The sequence below is a fragment of the Echinops telfairi genome, unplaced genomic scaffold, assembly GCF_000313985.2.
Source record: "Echinops telfairi isolate 266 unplaced genomic scaffold, ASM31398v2 ScPeMD7_1713;HRSCAF=2227, whole genome shotgun sequence".
Taxonomy (NCBI): domain Eukaryota; kingdom Metazoa; phylum Chordata; class Mammalia; order Afrosoricida; family Tenrecidae; genus Echinops; species Echinops telfairi.
Window position 1 is genome coordinate 19,640,923 of NW_022105611.1, and position 19,695 is coordinate 19,660,617.

Genomic DNA, 19,695 nt, shown 5'->3' on the forward strand with positions numbered 1-19,695 from the left:
AGGGAACAAAGGAGAAGCCACAGGTGGAAAGGAGCAATGAGGAGTAACGAGGTTAATAACATGCTGAACGGTTAGAACAGTGCCTGGCACATGCTAAGGACTCCACGGATACTGTTATCCTTGTTTTAGAAAGATTACCCCGGCTGTAATATGGAGAATGGGTTCATGTCCGGTGAGACGGAAGGCACGATCAGTTGAGAGAGACTTGAGATTGTTTTCATCCAAGCAAGAATGGATGGAGACCAGAACTGTGGCATATCATTTCAGGGGGGCAATCTGTTGACTGCCACAGGAGGACTTTATTTTGCCTCCATTTTTTCCTGGACAGAAATGGAACCTCGAGAAGCCAGGCCTCACGTCATGAAGAGCATGTGCAGAATATCCGTCGATTTCACGAATCCCTGCACCGGGGGGATGCAGTCCTGACAAGTGATGACAGAGTGACCCCGTTGTCCTTGTCCTCCAACACCTCCCTCCTGACTTCTCTCAGGTGAGGCCCTCTGCTGAAGTCCGAGTGGAACACGAGTTGAGTGGGCAGTGGGGAACTCTGGTGATCTGGCTGCCACCCACAAGGTTAACAGTTCGAACCCACCAGTCACTCCAAGGGAGAGAGATGAGGCTTTCTGCTTTCAGCCCTGGAAACCCTAAGAAGCAGTTCTGTTCTACCCCGTGAGGTCGTTAGGGTCAGAGTTGACTCTGGCAGTAGGAGTATATGTAGATATACCACTGCCAAGGGAGGTTTAGCAGGGGCTCTCGGGCAAGTTAGGGCATGGGGCCTCATAGACGAATCAACTGGTGGGGGGTGGGGCTCTGCTCCTTGCAGAGGGCTCTGTCACTGGTTCTATAAATATAGGACTTCAGGAGGTTCACCGAAACTTAATAACTACCCTCACCGCTATCTAGCCTCACATCCACTTGACAGCCATCCAGCAATGTGCATCAGAATCACCTGAAGGGCTTATTGAAACTGATTGCTGAGACTCACCCTCAGAGGTCTAGATTCAGTGGGCCTAGATTGTCCCTGAAAATACGCATTTCTAACAAGTTCCCAGGTGATGCTGATGGTGCTTGTCCTGGGCTCAGGCTTTGAGAACCACTGCTCTCAAGGAATTGTCTACCAAATGAGATGAAACAAGATCGTCTCGTTTTCATTGCTTCCTTTGGTGCGCAGACCCACATGGGCCCCATCCTTTGAGGCCTGAAGGAGAAGTAGTAACAGTTTCACAAACGAGAGTATTGCAGCTTGGCGTTTATTGTTGATGTGCCCGGGTGCTATATCCATGCCTCTGACAAGGCCAGTGGGTTTGCATATTTTCCAAAATAGAGCCAAGTTTACATTTGGTGGCATGTTCCTACAGCAAGTGTTTGTCCATGTTGCATAACCAGGATACACATTTGTGGTTTGATAAAGAACCATGGCCTTTAGTGATTGAATCTGTATCGGCTTTACCCTCTTAGTCGGTTTGGATATGACTCTGAGACCCAGAAGAGGGCGACAGACTGAGTTCTCCTCACAGGTGTTCCGTGTTTATGCTGTGCCAAATTGTACTAGGCACCTCGAGTGACTGGAGAAGCCTGAGGTACTGGCCTCAATCTTCAGGTGCTCACAGTCTAGTTAGGGGAACGGAACCAGCCCCTCGTGAGAAATTAGGGGGTCATCTAAGTTAGGAGGTTTGATGGAGATGCCAAGAATGAAGGAGTGTGAGGGAGAAGTGGCCCAATGAATTGGGCTGGTAGACTTTTTAACAGGAGAAATAGGAGCTACACCTTAAAAGGTAAATGGAATAGGGAGAGAGCAGGGTGTGCTTGAATTCGGGCTCTAGCAGGAGCAGAGATGTGAAGCAGGAGTGAACCCACATGAGCCTCAAAAAAACCTCGCTGCCATGACGGTAAGTAAGCCCATTCCGACTCGTAATGACTTAGAGCCTGGGTACTCTCCTGGAGAAAGCGTAGGCCTTGGAGTCCCAAATTCGGAGGATCTACACACTGCCATTTACCCTACACACATCATTTGAAGTCTCTGAATTGCAAGTTCTTTGTTTGTAAAATGATAATTACTGATTTCATCTTAGGAACCATGTGTAGTGCTTATGAATTGAGCTGCTAACTGCAGGGTCAGTAGTTTAAAACGACCAGTCACTCCTTGGGAGAAAGACTGGGCTTTTCTACTCCTGCAAAGAAGTACAGCCTTGGAAACTCAGATGGGCACGTCTACCCTGTCCTGTATAGGGTCTAACATTGGCGGGTTGGGATTTCATGTTTGGCTGAGAATTAAACATGATCATGTGCAGGAAGCATACCATGTGTAAGCCTAAGCAACTGAAGGCGGTAGTGTCATTAGAGAGTGAAAAGAATAAATTAGCCCCATTAAATGCTTATGCCCACTTATCCATTCACCATTCAGTTATTCTGTCCAACACTGCTAGGTACAGGAATTGCAAAGGAACCCACGCAAAGCCCACCGTGTCCCAGGGGAAACCAGTTAGAAACTAACAACTGACGTGACTGAATTGTAGACGAAGAAGCTGAAGCACAAAGAAGGCCCTCAACCAGTCTAGAGGTCAGGGAAGGCCTCGGCTAGAGGAAGCCACATGCTTGAAGGGTCAGGAATGGTCATAAGGTAGAAAAGGACACTGTGATTCTAGAAGTGGGACCTCATCCTATCAGAATAGGGAGAAGTGAAGTCTGGAAATGCTGATCAAAAACGGTTCCCCAAAAGGAGGTAGCATTTTTGCTGGATATCACAAGAGGAACCCCATTAGCTAGACAGAGTTGGGGGAGTTGTCCCTGACAGCAGGTTGTGGGCAGAGGTGTAAAGCGATAATTGGTTGGTTAGAGATTGGAGGTCCTGGGATTACCAGACCACTAAGAGTTATTAAAATCCTGGCTCCAGTAGTGTCAGGGAACATTAAATGGCTTATGACCCGGATGATTGATCCTTTTGTGCTCTTTCCCTCTCTTTTCTTACAGGAGGAACCTGAGTGAGCTAGATCAGATTCAGCAGTACTTCAGCCAGAAGCTCACCAAACCTTTCCTGCCCCTCAGCCCTCCGACTCATCCCACCATCTTGCAGTGCCAGGAGAGCCATAGGGGCCATCCTGAACCAGGAGCCAGTAGCCTAGACCCTGAGAGCCAGTGCATCCTGGAGAAATCTAATAACCTGGTGTCGCAAGTCAGCTCCTTAATCACAGGTATGGCTCAGGACCCTTCTTGCTGAGGTCCTTAGTTTAAAAAGCAGTGGGATGTCTGCCCTCAGACAAGCGCCTGTGACACAAGAAAGCCTTTCACCATCTTCCTTCTAACCGAAGGGACATAGTACAGGAAGAGCACTCAGCGGAGAGGCAGAAGCCCTGGGTCCTTGCTGGGTTTCTGGCATAGACTTGCTAACAACTCGGAAGGTGCCCTTTCGCTGCTTGAGCTTTGTTTCCCCAACCAAAAAAGGAGAGGGAGGGTTATGAGTGGTTCCTCAGTATCAGTGTGTTTAAAAAGTCAACTACAAATATATTTAAAATACTTATCTGCAGAACCCAAAAATCTGCACTGATTTTGAATAACAGTAGTCCAGCGTCCACTCCTTGAGAAGCACCTTAGGTCAGTGGTTCTCATTTTGGTTGAATGTTGGAATTATTTAGGAAGCTTGTTAAAATTGGATACTCAGGCTGTATCAAAGATCATTGCATCAGGATCTCTGGGCATGGGCCCTAAGCATCACTGTCTGTTTAATACTGCCCACTAAGTCTGATGTGGAACCAAGGCTAAAGCTGTTCTGGAACAAGTACTTCCCAAGTTTGTCTAAGAATAAGAATTACCTGGGGCTTTTATTTTAAAATCCAGATTCCTGGGCCCTACTTCACCCTACTGAATCAGAACCCAGCATGAAGACGGACCATCTGTATCAAGGCAGCTCTAAGGAGCATTGGGAAGTCATCTAGAATGACTTATTTAACCTTTGCTTGGCTTTCTAGCAGAATGGGTAGTTCCCACACAGGGATAAGTTCCTTTTTCTCTGTTTGGGGTAGGGAAGTGGGGTACCGTGATTTGGTGCAAACCTTTCGACCCTCACATCTAACCTTTTGGTATCCAGGGCTCCATTTCCTCAACTGTATTCAGCCAACTGTTTACTGTGCTCAACTGAGCACTATTCTGTGTGGGAGACCAAGGCAGGCATTATTTCTGCCTTCCTCAAACTGACATGCTTTCATTCATCCAACCAACTTTCCCCCAAGAAAGAAAATAGAAGAGCGAAACATGGAGGCTTGATTGGAGTCTTAAAAAGTAATGGATGGGACTTGAACCCAGATTGACTCACTCCAAACCCATGTTCTTTCCAACAAACGGTGTCGCTTCCGTCTCCCCAGCCCACTTCCCCTGCCTTTAGCCTTTGGGTGATAGCTATTTCCTGGCTTTTATTATCCGAGTAAATTAGTTTCAGTAATTGTCATCACATAGGTAAATAAGTGTATTCTCATTTTGGTTTTTAATATAGGTAATTTCTGAAGTAACTGGAAGCTTGAACATGCCTGCCAGGACGCCCAGCTCCTGAGAAACGCTGAGTGTGAGCAGATAGTCTCTGAAAGCATTTGCACTGATGTATCCACAATGATACATAGATTAGGTTTTGGTCCTCTGATATTAGAATAAAGTGCTAGAAATTACACTGTTTTGAATATAGTGTCACTGACTCTTTGGGTGGCTCAACTATCTTTAAGGTTTGTTCCAAGTCTTGATTTCAAGAATGTTTCTGAAGCTAGAGGCTGTTGTGGGAAACGTGAGTGATCCGTGGCCCTGCCTTGTAGTAAGAGCGATATTTGTTGCTGTTCAGATCTGCAGACTATCACCAGGAATTCTCAAGCATCTTTGAGTTCTCGCCGAGGCAGAAGTAGCAGCAGAGAGGTCAGCACCCTCCCAGATGATCAGGACCCAGAGGCCCCACGAGGACGAAGCAGAACTCCAGATCACCCACTGGCGAGAGCTGCAGATGGGGACACGAGTTCCCCGCCTCCCCTCACAGTTGAAGAGATGTCAAGTGGAAGAGGAATACTCCCTGAGTCTCAGGGACACACAGCACCTCAAAGTGGTGCCGGGTCACTGGTGTTTACAAGGCTGCAGAGCAGTGAGGATGCTGAGGCAGGCCTGGCCTGCAGCGATGAGGATTATGAAGAAGACGTCATTGAGCCCAGGACTCTGAATGAGATCACCACCGTAACAGACAAAACTAGCCCTTGGTCCAGCTTTATGTCCGACACAAGCGAGGTCATCGGTGTTCAGACTAGGGAGGTGCAGAGAGAAAGCCCTTCTTGCCGGTCAGAGCCTTTCCCCAAGGAGGAGCTCTGTATCAGAAGTGACTTTCTCTCCAGCCCCGAAAGGGGTGCTAACACCCACCTGTCTAGACAGGGTTCTCCTAGCCAACGGTGTGCTCCTTGTGAGGGTGGCACCTCTGAGGGCAGGGTTCAAGAGCCTGCCTCAGCACACCTCCCGCGCCTCTCCCGCCTGACACTCGCAGCAGCACCAGCAAGCACTGCTTTTGTTGGATGGAGTTCCTCGAGGCCCGCTGAGGAAAGGGAGAATGAGGCGGCCTCCAGTGAGCTGAGCGACTCTACTGATAGCTCCGAGAAGCTCTCTGCACACCTAGCCTCCCACACCAGAAGAGACCGCCTGAACCACCCACTCAGCGATCACCCTGACGTGAAGCAGAAGCAAGTGACTACGGGGTCAGAGGTTTCCACAAGGCAGAACATCCTTCTGTATCCTTTGCTGTTTCCCACAAGGGGCCCCATGAGCCATCTCTAGTCCTTTGGGATGCTGGTAGGTAGACTAACAGCACCCTCAAGTAATGTTCAGGGGGGCCTGGGAAAATCCCTCCTCTGGAAGACTCACCTGCAGGGACAAGATGCTCACCATTGTACCATTAGTGCCAGCCTTCTGAAGCATGAAAAAGAGCCCTCCCGGGTGATGCAGTGCTCTTGGGCTGCTAGCTGCAAGGTCAGCAGTTCATAACCACCAGCTGCTCCTCAGGAGAAAGATGAGGCTTTCTATTCCTATAAAGGGTTACAGTCTTGGAAGCCCACAGGAGCAGTTCTACCTCGTCCTATACGATGGCTGTAAGTCGGCATCAACTTGGTAGCAGTGTTTGGCTTAGTTTTGGTTTCCAAATCACAGTAACATTAGTTGGGTGTGGGTGTTGGTAGCACATTCACTAACCCAACCTAGCTGGATTCAATCTAATTATAACCTCTGAGCAAGGCTCTAAATCTCAGGGGTAAAACCATTCAACCTAGTTAAAATCAGGTATTTTAACTGATTCATTCTGGTTGCACCCCTGCTGAGAATTTGCCTATCTTCCCCAGTTTACCAAGATCCTCAGGTGGTGCTTATGTTGGTATCACCTGGGGATCCTGTTAAAATGTAGATTCTGATTCAGCCTATGTGGAGTGGGTAGAAATAAAAATTCTTAGCAAGACGTCCAACTGGAATGAACATGTTCAAAGTCCTGCTTGAAACAGAAATAGAGGACCTAGGAGGAATGAGAGCGCTTACTCACTGGGCATTATTCTGTGCCTGGGACCTGCATACATTTTCTATTCAATCTTGACAGCACATCCTTAGGTAGACTGCGTCATTTCCTTTGTATGTGAAGAGACTAAGGCTTAGAGCTATGTAACTGACTTGCTGAAGTAAGATCTGTTTGTTATATATTCTAGAGGAAGTCAAAAATATTGCTACAAAATCAGTCTTTTACGAAACAAAAATGTCAAAATGTGAAGTTATTATTTCAAACTGGTGACCTTGTAGTTAGCCACCCAGCTCGTAACCACTTTGCTACCAAGGACTCCTTGCTGTTAAGTAAAGCACTTGATTTTTTGGATAGAGCACAGTCTCTACTAGAATTCAGGAAGGCTGCCTTCTAGATCTCTCTAGACCCATCTCCAGATGACCTTTGTGACATGGACATGTAGTTTAGCTGTGTGAGCTGCAGCTTGTTCACCTATAAAAGGAAAGCATTACTCTTAAATACCGGTCTACAGGCTCCTAGGTCAGGGTTCTTGGTTTTTTTCCTGTGGTCCTAACACCAGATATTAAATAGAGAAGTTACTAGGAAATGTAGACTGTACAATCACAGAGTTTCACTGAGAGAGAAAAAAAATCAAATGAATCACAAATGCCCTTAAGATGTGATTCCTGCTGCAGCGCAGAGAAACTTAAGTGTCAGGGTGTGGGTTCAGAAAGGACTTAGAGCAGGGTTCCTCAAACTTCTTAAACGGGGGCTAGTTCACTGTCCCTCAGACCCGTTGGAGGGCCAGACTATAGTTTTAATAAAAAACTATGAACAAATTCCTATGCACACTGCACATATCTTATTTTGAAGTAAAAAAATAAATGGGGCAAAAGCACCCGGCGGGCCGGATAAATGTACTCGGTGGGCCGGATAAATGTACTCGGTGGGCTGCATGTGGCCCACGGGCCGTAGTTTGAGGACTCCGGACTTAGAGTATCACGTGGCTGGTGGCAGCACTGAAGGCAGACGCCTCCAGCTCTCTGTCGTGGCTTCTCTCCTTGCCACCATTGCAGTCAGTCTGGTTGTGCTCGAGAGTCTATGATCACTGGGAGAGTTTCACATGGATTGAGTGCTCGCCTTGTGTCAGACACCTTTGTTCTAAGCACTTTACATGTGTAAGCTGATTTAACCATCAGAGCAGACTGTGCTTTTACTGTTTCCATTTTACACACAGAGAAACAGGCACAGGAAGCAAACTCTTTTCTGAAGGTACTCATCTAGTGAGTGGCAGGTCTCTGGTAGCTGGTAGAGAATTTGAGGTCAGCATTGGTTGGTTTGGGGTTCTTTTTCTAGATGGACCTATATTTTCATAAGCTGAAGAGCTTAAAGACAGAGGGGGGATGACTGTGGCACAAAGCCTTAAAATAGACTGCAGACACACCCATAGCACCTCCCGGCCAAGCTGTGTCCCCTCCCCCACCACACCCCCAGCCACACTGCACTTTGTCTCCTCTGGCGACTCTCACTCAAAGGGTGGGGTTTTTTCTGTTAAGGTCTCAAACTCGACCCCCATCGCTACAGCCAACGAGTGGCTTAAACGAGGCATGGAATAACTGCACTTCGTTCATTTGGGAGATGCTTATTAAGCTCGTGGCTGCCAAGTCGACTATGACTCCCCGGGGCCCTCTAGAATGGGCAGAACTGTCCCGGTGCTGCTCCAAGGCAGTCAAGCATGAGACGAGAAAGCCTCGTCATCTCCCACGGGGTAGCTGGTGGTTTGAACCCACTGACCCAGCAGTTAGCAGCCCAACCCACAGCCTGTGACGCCACCAGGCTCCTCAGAGACTTTGCTGGGTGGCAGAAAGACACCTATGAACAGATCACCTGTGTCCTCTTGGAGTTCAAAGTGTAACACAAAATAGTGGCTCTAAAACAGAAAACCCGATTTGAATAGGAACCATACTTAGCTATTTTCTAAAACTGAACAGGAACGGAAAATTAAACCATCAAAAGAATCCTACCCCTCTGAAGCTCCAGCAAACTGTCAGTTGTATTCTTCAGTAGATTTTGTGGACCACTAGGTCAAACCCATAGTGCCCTAGGATCCCCAGCACAAGCGCAAACTGTGGTACCTGCCTCCTGGGACTCCTGTCCAGGTGAATGAGTCAGCTCTGTCCACCAGCACTTGTGTTCTAATCCCCTATGCAAGGCCCTCATTCCTGCATGTGATCACAGCTACCAGCAGGAGAGGCATCTCCCTCCAAGCTAAGACACCATCCTGGAGCCACCCTTCGCTCCCTCGCACTCTCTGGTGAACTTCCAACAGGTCAGTTTGGGGCCAGCAGGCCATCAGCAAGTATCATTCAATACGTCCTGCCTGCCAGCCTCGTGAAGGGCTGTAAGGAGGGAGAGTAGCTAGGTGACTGAAGATAGTGACACCATCCGTCTCTGCACTCTTGAGAAGTTTAGGGAATACTGAAGGAAACCAATAGAGGATCCTATGAGACTCAGTCACCAAGCCTCACCCCGTGGTGCAGATCATACTGTGGGATCACTGTCGGCTGAGATTAGGAGATTGCTTCCTGGATGAGGCAGGGTTCGCGATGAGAATTACTCAGAAAGGTGAATGTTGACGATTGAGCTCAGTGGACACGCTGGTCAGGTGGGAGGATAGACTTCTGGGCATACTTGTCCCTTAACAATTAGTATAGCCCAGAGCCCATCGTGGTGCCCAACTTCTTTTTGCCTCCCCAGCAGTTGGAGGCCTCCCTGCGGATGCTCTCGCTCTCTGCAGCTCTGCCCCCACCAGCCACAGCAGATCAGGTAAGGGACCAGCCAGCCGACTCCATTGCCTCCCACAGAATCCTTGTCTCTTCCATTGTGAAAAGGTGCAGCATGGAGAGCTGCCCTGAGCAGTCTGTGGAATGGCAGCAAGAATGGTCACTCCTCGAGCTAGTACTGAGCACAGCTTGTGGCCCCAACAGTGGGCAAAGATGTCGGGGACAGCGACGAAAAGCAAAAGTGTAAGAGCAGAAGCGAAGCCTGACATATGGTAAAAACAAGCAGCAGAAGTATAGGAATAGGAGTGGGCGAGAGCACACTGAGTGCTGCGGGAACTCTAACTAAGCAAAGGCAGGTGTGAGTGGAGGAGCGCCCACTGCGTCTGATGACGCTCGGGTGGGTGCTGAGCATGTAACATAAAGAGGACACCCAACATCCCAGTCTTCACAGAGCACACAGTCCATTTGGGCACCACGTGAACTAAAAACCAAACTATTTACAGATTGTGACGGGCACTGAGGTTGGCCATCGCGCCAGTTCCTACACATGGCAACCCTTGCCTCAAAGAGTACAGCACTGTCCAGTCCTGTGCCACCCCACAGCCCTTGCTGTACTCGAGCCCATTGTTGCAGCCTCTTTTTCTCTGACCTACTTTTTTTCCCCCTTCTGTAGCAGTTTTTTTTCTTATTGGGGGTTGTACAGCTCTTATCACAATCCATACATATATCCATTGTGTCAAGCACATTTGTACACGTTGCCATCATCGTTCTCAAAACATTTTCTTTATACTTGAGCCCTTGGTATCATATCTTCAATTTTTTCCTCCTCCCTCCCGCATGAACCCTTGATAATTTATAAATTATTATTACTTTTTCATGGCTTACACTGACAAATGTCTCCCTTCACCCAGTCTTCTGTTGTCCGTCCACCTGGGTGTGGATTATATTTAGATCATTGTGATCAGTTCCCCCTTTCTTACCCCACTTTCCCTCCACCCTCCCAGTGTCACCACTCTCACCACTGGTCCTAAAGGGATCATCAGTCTTGCATTCCCTGTGTTTCCATTCCTATCTGTACCAGTGTATATCCTCTGGTCTAGCTAGATTTATAAGGTAGAATTGGGGTGATGATAGTGGGGGCGTGGGGAGGAAGCATTAAAGAACTAGAGGAAAGTTGTACATTTCATGGATGCACCCTGACTGGCTCATCTCTTCCCTGTGACTGTTCTGTAAGGGGATGTCCAGTTGTCTACAGATGGACTTTGAGTCTCCACTCCGCACTCCCCCTCCTTCACTGATAAGATTTTTTTGTTCTGGGTCTTTGATGCCTGATACCTGATCCCATCAACATCTCATGATCACACAAGCTGTTGTGCTTCCACATAGACTTTATTGCTTCTCCGCTAGATAGTCATTTGTTTATCTTCAACCCTTTGACACCGCAAATGCTATATCTTTTGATAGCCGGGCACCATCAGCTTTCTTCACCACATTTGCTTATGCACACATTTTATCTTCAGCAATCAAGTTGGGAAGGTAAGTATCACGGAATGGCAGGTTATTAGAACAAAGTGTTCTTGCATTGAAGGCGTACTTGAGTAGAGGCCCAATGTCCATCTGCTACCTTAATACTAAACCTATAAATATATGCACATAGATCTATTTCCCCATTGTCATATATAAATATATTTACATGCCTGTATTTAGACCTCTATAAATGCCCTTTGCCTCCTAGTTCTTTCCTGTATTTCCTTTTACTTTCCTCTTGTCCCACTATCATGTTCAGCCTTCATTCGGTTTCAGTAATTCCTCTTGGTTACATTGCCCTTGATCAAGCCCTACCAGGCATCCTATACCCTCCTCGCCATCAATTTTAGATCACTATTTGTTCCCTTGTCCCTGGGTTAGTTGACACCCCCTTCCTTTCTCCCGCCTCCTCCTCTCCTATGTCCCCCCAGAACCATCGATCCCCTTGTTTTTTCCTCCGGATTGTTTATCCCACCTTTCTTCTCCAGGTAGACATGTGATCTTCTACTTTACAAAGCCTGCTATTCTCCAGAGACTGGTCCTTCCTGATAGCATGATGAGACGTCTAGGAGCATTTTGGCTATATTCCTTTACAGATGGTTTTTTGCTCTGGCAGTTGTCATAGAGCAACATCATGGAGTCTGCTTAAAGTTAAAGTGAAAGAATTTTTTTTTTTAAGTCGGGGAGGGAGGGAATAGGATGTCCCCCTGTTGTGGGATAGGGATGGTCCGGACCAGGAAGACATCCAAATTCACAGAGTGAAAATGACCACTTTGCCAGACAGTAAAGAGGGAAAAAACTTGTACAGCTGAGTAGGAACTAAAAATTACAAAACCACAATTGTCTGAAAGATAGTCGGGGAGATAAGAGCAGGGACTTACCAAGGATAGGTAGGTAAGATGTGAGCTTACATGATCGGTTAAAAGTACATGCTTGAGTTTATTCTAGGATGGTCACCGGACTGTGGCAGGACAGGTTTTGTTTTGTTTTTTCTTATAACCTATTAGAGTTGCTTTCTCAGTCATACCTGTTTCTGAAGGTTCCTGGTAAAGATTTGTTGACAATGCTGTCTATGTGTACATCATGACCCTTTGAGTTTAAGTGTTCACATCTTAGATCTGTTTGACCAAAGTGGAAAGAGACTTTGTGAGTGGATTGTGATACCCTGCCCCTGCCAGCCTTTACAGAAAAAGAATGCCCTTTTTAAGTTGTCAAATATCAAGGTCAGAAGAACTGCTGTTAGAAAAGGCAGCTTTAAAATTCAACGTGGACTCATGTCAAGATTTGATAAGGGAGCTGAGTGTTGCTCTCAATCTTGTGTATTTACACAAACTAAGCACGTCTGGTTTTACGCTTTCTCAGACATGTCACACTCTTCACCAACCCCGTCATCAGTTCTTCTGTCTCCTCTCCGCATTACCCGGCTTGCACAGGGATATGAGGGGATGAGCACTGGGTGTTATGATAAAGAGCAGGCTCTCTGAGGGGCAGCATTTGAGCTGACACCTAAAAATGGTGCTTACTTGGTACTGTACTAAGCACCCCCTATTGGCCCATTTAATTAATGTGTTAGCCAGTGAGGTAAGAAACCCTGGTGGCATAGTGAGTTAAGTTGCTCACTGAAAGGTCATCATGTGAACCAACCATGCTTTGGGAGAAAGATGAAGCAGACTTTTTCCATTAAGATTTCCAGCCTCAGAAACTATGGAGCGGATCTCCTCTGTTCTGTTGGGTAGCTAGGAGTCAGGATCAGCTCCATGGCAGTGGGTTTTGACCAGTGGAATTCGTACTGCTGTGAATCCTATTTTTAAGTTGAGGCAATAGAGGTAGGGAGAGGTTTTTATAACTTGCCACTGTCTCATGAGTGGCGAGGTCAATTTGCACCCACACAGTCTGGTTCCTGACTCCTGTCCTGAACTGAGGACGAGCCAGCCGTGTGGCAGCTGGAGAAGAGTATTCCAGGCAGAGAAAATGCCAAGTGAGGCTGAAAGGAGTGGGGTATAATTCAGGATCAGACAGAAAACCGATAAGACGGGAACGTAGAGAATGATACAGTGAAGTGAAGGGAACCCAGATCACACAGTAAACCAGGGGAAGGAATTGAGTTTTGAGACTAAATGCAAAGGCACTTCTGGCTCATAGTGACCCGAATAGGGTAGAACTGCTTGTGGGCTTCTAAGCCTAACTTTTTACAGGAGTAGAAAGTGGCTCGTAGTTTCAAACTGCGGACCTTACTGTGCCACCAGGACACCTTAATTATAGCCCGCCCTTGTTCAACACACAAGTCCGAGTACTTAACATATGTTACTAACTCATGTAATTCCCTCAAACAACCCAGTGAGAAAGGGATAGGTTACTATTGTTCCCGTGTAATAGAGACTGAGGGTTAGTATTTCCATCCTTCATGTACAAAATAGACATACTCATAAAGGTTAAGTCACTAGCTCGGGGTTACCTAACCAGTAAGTGATGGGACAGAAATTTGGACCTTAAGACTTCAGACTCAAAAAAAAAAAAATTGAGGACATCTTTTGTATTTGGCCCATAGACCATTCTAAGGCCCCACATATCTCAGTTTGTTTCCAATATGTAAATTCTCTCCCAGGAGGCTCTGCACTCTGCTGGCCTTTCTTTCTCTTCTGGTTGTGGACCCAGCCCATCTTCCTCTCTGGTTGTTCTCTGCCATTTCTCACACATGCCTATCAGTATGGATCCTAAGGTCCTAAAGCCCTCCCTGTGTAGGCATCAGCACAGACCTAAGTCCTGGATAGGCTACACAGCCTAATCATTCCTACCTAATAGGGTGATGGAGAGGATTGTCCTAGAGGGCCCTCTTGGTTCCTTTTCTTCTCTGCCTGCTTGCCAAGTAGGGGAAGTGTCAGCCCTGCACGCAGAACTGCTGCTCTCGCTTGTTTGTTTCTGCTTCACGGTGTGCCATTGCCCAGGGGCCAGGCTGTCTCTGAACAGATACAAAGGCTGGGAGAAGGAGAGAGAAACATTGTTGCATTGATTCAAGGGCAAGTCCAGTTTGGAGAAGATGGCAATTTCCATACATTTTATGACCCTTTTTTTCTTTTCTTGACCAACAGCCTTTATTTATTTTTTTTTTTCCTTGTCTGCTGCTCTTGGGCTCCTCTCTCCCTGGGCTGTTACTTTGGACTCCCTAGTTATGAAGCCTGACTGACCATCACAGTTTGCCCAGAGCTGCCTTGGTGTTAGCACTGAAACCCTAACAGAACGGGTCACCCTAGCCTCACCCATCACTCGATGCCAAGTATGTGTGTATGTGTAGGATATAGCAGGTATAGATTAAAAAAATTAGTGGAGAAGACAATAATTAGATTTTTTAAAAGACATTTAAGTCATAACTATCAGAGCTTTGATTGAATTCCTTTTACTCTGGGATTATTTGAGAGTAAGTGTGAAGTACATTTGGGCAGGGACACCTTAATCTCAGTGCTTGGGTTCTCAATGTCTTAAAAGGGACCTTACTTTTAAAGAGTGTAAAACAAAAATTACATTTCTGTATTTACCTGCATACTAGGAAGCTTCAAAAAGATCATGGAAGAATTCTTTATCTTTTTTTTAGGGGCTCATACAACTCATCACAATCCATATATACATCAGTTGTGTAAAGCACATTTGTATATTCATTGCCCTCATCATTCTCAAAACATTTCCTCTCCACTTAAGCCCCTGGTGACATGTCCTCATTTTTTTCCCCTCTCTCCCCACTCCCCCGTCCCTCATGAACCCTTGATAATTTAGAAATTATTATTTTGTCATATCTTGCCCTGTCCAATGCCTCCCTTCACCCATTTTTCTGTTGTCCGTCCCCCAGTGGTCACATGTAGATCCTTGTAATCGGTTCCCCCTTTTCAACCCACCCTCACTCTATGCTCCCAGTATCACCACTCACACCACTGGTCCTGAAGGGATCATCCGCCCTGGATTCCCTGTGTTTCCAGTTCCTATCTGTACCAGTGTACATCCTCTGGTCTAGCCAGACTTGCAAGGTCGAATTCAGATCATGACAGTGGTGGGGAAGGGGGTGGGGAAGCATTTAGGAACTAGAGGAAACTAGAGGAAAGTTTCATCATTGCTACATCGCACCCTGTCTGGCTCTTCTCTTCCCCGAGACCCCTCTGCAAGGGGATCTCCAGTAGCCTACAAATGGGCTTTGGGTCTCCACTCCACACACACACCCTTATTCACTATGGTAAGATTTTTTTGTTCTGATGATGCGTTATACCTGATCCATTTGACACCGCTTGATCGCACAGGCTGGTGTGCTTCTTCCATGTGGGCTTTGTTGCTTCTGAGCTATATGGCTGCTTGTTTACCTTCAAGCCTTTAAGACCCCAGATGCTATATCTTTTGATAGCCGGGCACCATCAGCTTTCTTCGCCACATTTGCTTATGCACCCATTTGTCTTCAGTGATCATATCATGGAGGTGAGCATACAATGATATGATTTTTTGTACTTTGATGCCTGATAACTGATCCCTTTGGCACCTCGTGGTCACACAGGCTGGTGTGCTTCTGCCATGTGGGCTTTGTTGCTTCTGAGCTAGATGGCCGCTTGTTTACCTTTAGGCTTGTAAGACCCCAGACGCTATACGCTATATCTTTTGATACCCGGGCACCATCATCTTTTTACTGTGTTTTCCTACAACCTTTTTCTGTGTGTCCCCCACCCCACCCCACCCCCGCCCCCAGTTTTTGAAACCTCTAATAGCATTTCTAGTGCCTTTCATTCCTTCTTCACATTCAGATATTTATCTGGGCTTATTTACTTTCAGGCATGTAATATGGATCTGCTAGTAACTTAATTCTGTCAGCTTCAGTTGTCTGGTGGGGGGGTGGGGCGTGGAGTTTTTGCCTTCTTCAAAAGATATTTTGACATTCACAAAGAATTCTGAATTGGTTTTTTTCCCTTTTAGTATTTTAAATATATTCTGCTGACTTCCATTGCGTCTGATGTGAAGTAGCACAGTTCTTGTTGCCCTGAAAAAAATTGTAATTTATTCTCTGGCTGCTTTTAAGAGCTTATCTGTCCATATATCTTTATATACATAGTGAGAGTTGAGAGGTTGATACTGCCTCAGTCCTCTCTCAATAAATGATCAGACATTCAGGGCTCCTGTGTGAATTTCTCACCTTGACTCTACACTGTAAGGTCCACTGTGGCATCAGACTCAAGTATGTTGCCTCAAAGGTTAAGACAGTAACCAAACGTCACATCTTCTCTTCAAGGTTAGAGGTTAGGGAAGGTGACATTTATGTCTCAAGGTTAATTTGTGAAGATTTAACTATGTTAATGTTCTCTTATGGCACGGTATCCATGGTTTACATGGTGTGCATTCTTCAGAGCTTTCTTTATCTGCCTCAGCTGTGTAGTGTTGCTGTAACAAATACAACATGTGGATAGCTTTAGCAAGCACATTACTTCCTCGCTGCTTAGGAGGCTAGGAGACCTAATTCTCTAGGGGAAGGCTCCATCCCAGAACCCTATGTGTAGCCCCTACTCTGGGGGAAGCTTCTTGTTTCTTTCAGCATCTCTTCCAGGTTCCTTGGTTTCCGTGTGGCTTCTATGTTCCCCTCTGTGCTTACTTGTTGACTTGCTTAATCTGCTTTTTTTTTTTTAATCTGCTCTTTCAAGTCTCAAAAGAAATTGATTTAAACCACTCTCTGCGCTAATATTGCCTTGTTAACATAAAGCAGAAAACCTATTCCATAAAGGGATTATAACCACAGCTATTGGAGTAGGATTTACAACATATTTCTAGTGTGCTGGGGAAAAACCACCACTCCTGTGTCCCTTTGTCAAACGATGGTTGGTTGGTTGGTTGTTGCTGTGATGCTGGAAACCACGCCACCAGTGTTTCAAATACCAGCAGGGTCACCCAGGGAGCACATGTTTCAGTGGCACGTCCAAACTAAGACAGACTAATAAGGAGAAAAAGGTGGTCGGCTTCTGAGGATTAGCCTACTGGGATCTTAAGACTGGAAGCAGAATATTGTCAGATATACTGACAGGAGATGAGCCATTCTTGTTGGAAAGCAATCAAAATACGACTGTGGACGAGCTCCCTCCCCAGAATAGGGTCAACCTCCATGGATGAGGCAGAACTTTGGGGTCTTTTGTTTGTTGCTGTGGGATGCTCAAAATAAGAAAAAACAACTGCATACATCTATGAAGTTTGAAGCAAATGGAACACATAAAGATCATTATATTAGGCATGAAATAGCCAAAATTGTATTTGCCCTTCTGTGACCAGGGCAATCATGGTTTACTATGCTGGGAGTCAAAGTGAAAAGGAATGGCCTCACACTCCTTGTGAGTAAGCTCTGTCTTGTAGTCCATTGCTGTCTCTGCTATGGTAATCTCCATATGCATACAAGGAGGACCAAGTAGCACAACTGTTATCTAGAGTTATACACTAGCCACTAAAACCAAGAATGAAGAAATTGAAGAATTGTATCAAAATCAGTCTGAAATTGATCAAACATACAGTCAGGATGCATTGATAATTACTGGTGATCGGATTATGAAAGATGAAAGCAAAGAGGGAAGGACCAGTAGTTGGGAATCGGAATATGAAAGATGAAAGCAAAGAGGGAAGGACCAGTAGTTGGGAAATATGGTCTTTGTGATAAAAACAGTGCTAGAGATCTCGTGATAGAATTGTGTAGGATCAATGGCTTCTTCATCGCAGATAAAAGCTGCAATGAAGCTTTTCAACAACATAAAAGCTCCGGTGACACTCGAGATGTCTTTGCCTTCCTGTTTCACAGCTTGTCACTGTCCAACACTGAGCTTGTCTTCCTTTGCTCTTCTGCCTACATATTCTGTCTCAGCAGCTTCAGCCACCGTTCACTGAGTTCCTCCAACCACATGCATAGGCGCCAACTTTCCTCTCCCTACTCCTTGATCCCCCACACCCACAGCCAGTCTGATAGTTTTACCCCCTAAATAGCTTCTAGGAGCCTTGGTAGTGCAGTGGGTTAAGCATTTGGGCTGCTAACCACAGGATTCACAGCTCAACCCACCAGCCACTCCACGGGAGAAAGCTGAGGCTGTCCGCTCCTATAAAGACAGTTTATCAGAAACCCTAAGAAACATTTCTTCTCTGCCCTATAGGGTTGCCGTGACTGGAATTTGAGTCAGTGGCAGTGGGCCAACATATTCTCCTATTTCTTCCACCGTCCACCCCGTCATCTCCCCCCCATGACTGTTTCTCTTACTGATGGTGCTTCCTACTTACAGCACCGCTGGCTATGCACAGCAGGATGAAACCGCTGCCCATCCTCACATGCGCTGCTGTTTGAGCTCATTGTTGTAGCCGCTGAAGCAATCCGTATTGTGAAGGCACCTCCTCTCTTCTGCGGACGCTCCACTTTTCCAAACACGATGTCCCCCGGGGACTGGTCCAAACTGATACTATGTCCAAAGTATGTGACATGAAATCTTACCATCCTCACAAATAGCTTCATTTCCCCCCCTATTTCGTTCTCCAAAGTGCATCTGGTTTGATCTCCTACTCCAATCAGACTTTCATCCCACTGCACCATTAGGAAATGAGTCTTTAAAGCTCGGGAAACCGCTGTATTTATCATCCAGTTTTCAAACTTTGTTGTTAGGTGCTGCTTTGTCAGTGCTGACTCACAGCAACCCCGTGTACAACACAATAAAACACTGCTTGGTCCTGTGCCGGCCTCACCATTGTTACGTTTGAGCCCATTGTTGCAGCCATTGGGTCAGTATATCTCATAAAGATCTTCCTCTTTTTTGCCGCCCTTCTACTTTACCAAGCATGATGTCCTTTTCCAGGATCTGATCTCACCTGATAACATCCCCAAAGTATGTGATACTAATCTCACCATCCTTCTAAAGAGCATTCTGACTACAATTCCTCCCTAACAGATTTACAGATTTATTTGTTGTTCTGGTAGTCCATGGTACTTTTCTTTTTTTCCCCAGTAACATTATTCAAACGATTGATCTTTGGTTTTCCTTATTCAGTGTCCAACTTTCACATGCATATGAGGTGATTGAAAATACCATGGCTTGGGTCAGGCAACTTAGACCTTGCATATTAACACTTTCTATCATTTCTTGTCGAGAATATTATAATAGCACCCTAATAACTTTCCTCTCTGTTCCGCTCTTGCTCCTTGCAACCTATTCCCCATACAGCATCCTGTTATCCTTGAAGATGTTTGATCACGTGACTTCTCTGCTCAGAACCCTCCAAAGCTTCCCATCTCACAGAGAGCAAAATCCCAAGCAAGGCCCTCCAAGACCCTCCGTGGTCAGTTCTGTCACTCCTCTGAACCTAGTTCCTCTCCCTCTCCCCTTCAGTATCCTGGCCGCTTTGCCATTCCTGAGAATGGTCTTTCCTTGCGGTCTTTGCACCTGTTCTCCTACCTGCAATGCTCTTTCCCCAAAGAACATTAGATCCTTGTTTACACAAACAGGGCCTTCCCTGTTAGTGAGGTCTTTCCTGGTCATTGTAGGTAAAACAGCATAAAGCAAACCCCTGTGCACATATGCCTGACACTTCCTGTCATCCTTACCCTGGCTTATTTTTCTCAGTAGCACTCACCCTCTGATCTAGCATGTATTTGCCTGTTGATTGGTTTCATTAGAATGTAAGTTCAACAAGAGAAGGACTCTCTTATTTTCACAGCTGTTTCCCCAATACCTGGTACAGGCCACATCCTAGGTGCTCAGAACATTTTTTAGCAGTTTTATTGGCCTATAATTCAATACAAGTCAGTAGCTCAGTCATATTAAAAGAAGGCCATCATCACCACAATAGGACATTTTTTAAGTGAATAAATATTGTATATACTTGAGTATAAGCCAAGTTTTTCAGCACATTTTT

At 46.0% G+C, this 19,695-nt stretch overlaps 1 protein-coding gene across 6 annotated transcripts in view; it reads left to right on the forward strand.

Moving 5' to 3' along the window:
* Positions 1 to 19,695, forward strand: part of C2CD3 (C2 domain containing 3 centriole elongation regulator) — a 124,264-nt gene that overhangs the window by 94,613 nt on the left and 9,956 nt on the right. For 4 of the 6 annotated variants that reach the window (XM_045293107.1, XM_045293108.1, XM_045293109.1 and 1 more), the window contains exons 29-32: positions 329 to 490; positions 2,971 to 3,191; positions 4,823 to 5,744; positions 9,208 to 9,319. In XM_045293107.1, coding sequence (XP_045149042.1) covers positions 329 to 490; positions 2,971 to 3,191; positions 4,823 to 5,744; positions 9,208 to 9,319 — 1,417 coding nt within the window. The other 2 variants (XM_045293111.1, XM_045293112.1) reach the window with 2 other exon arrangements.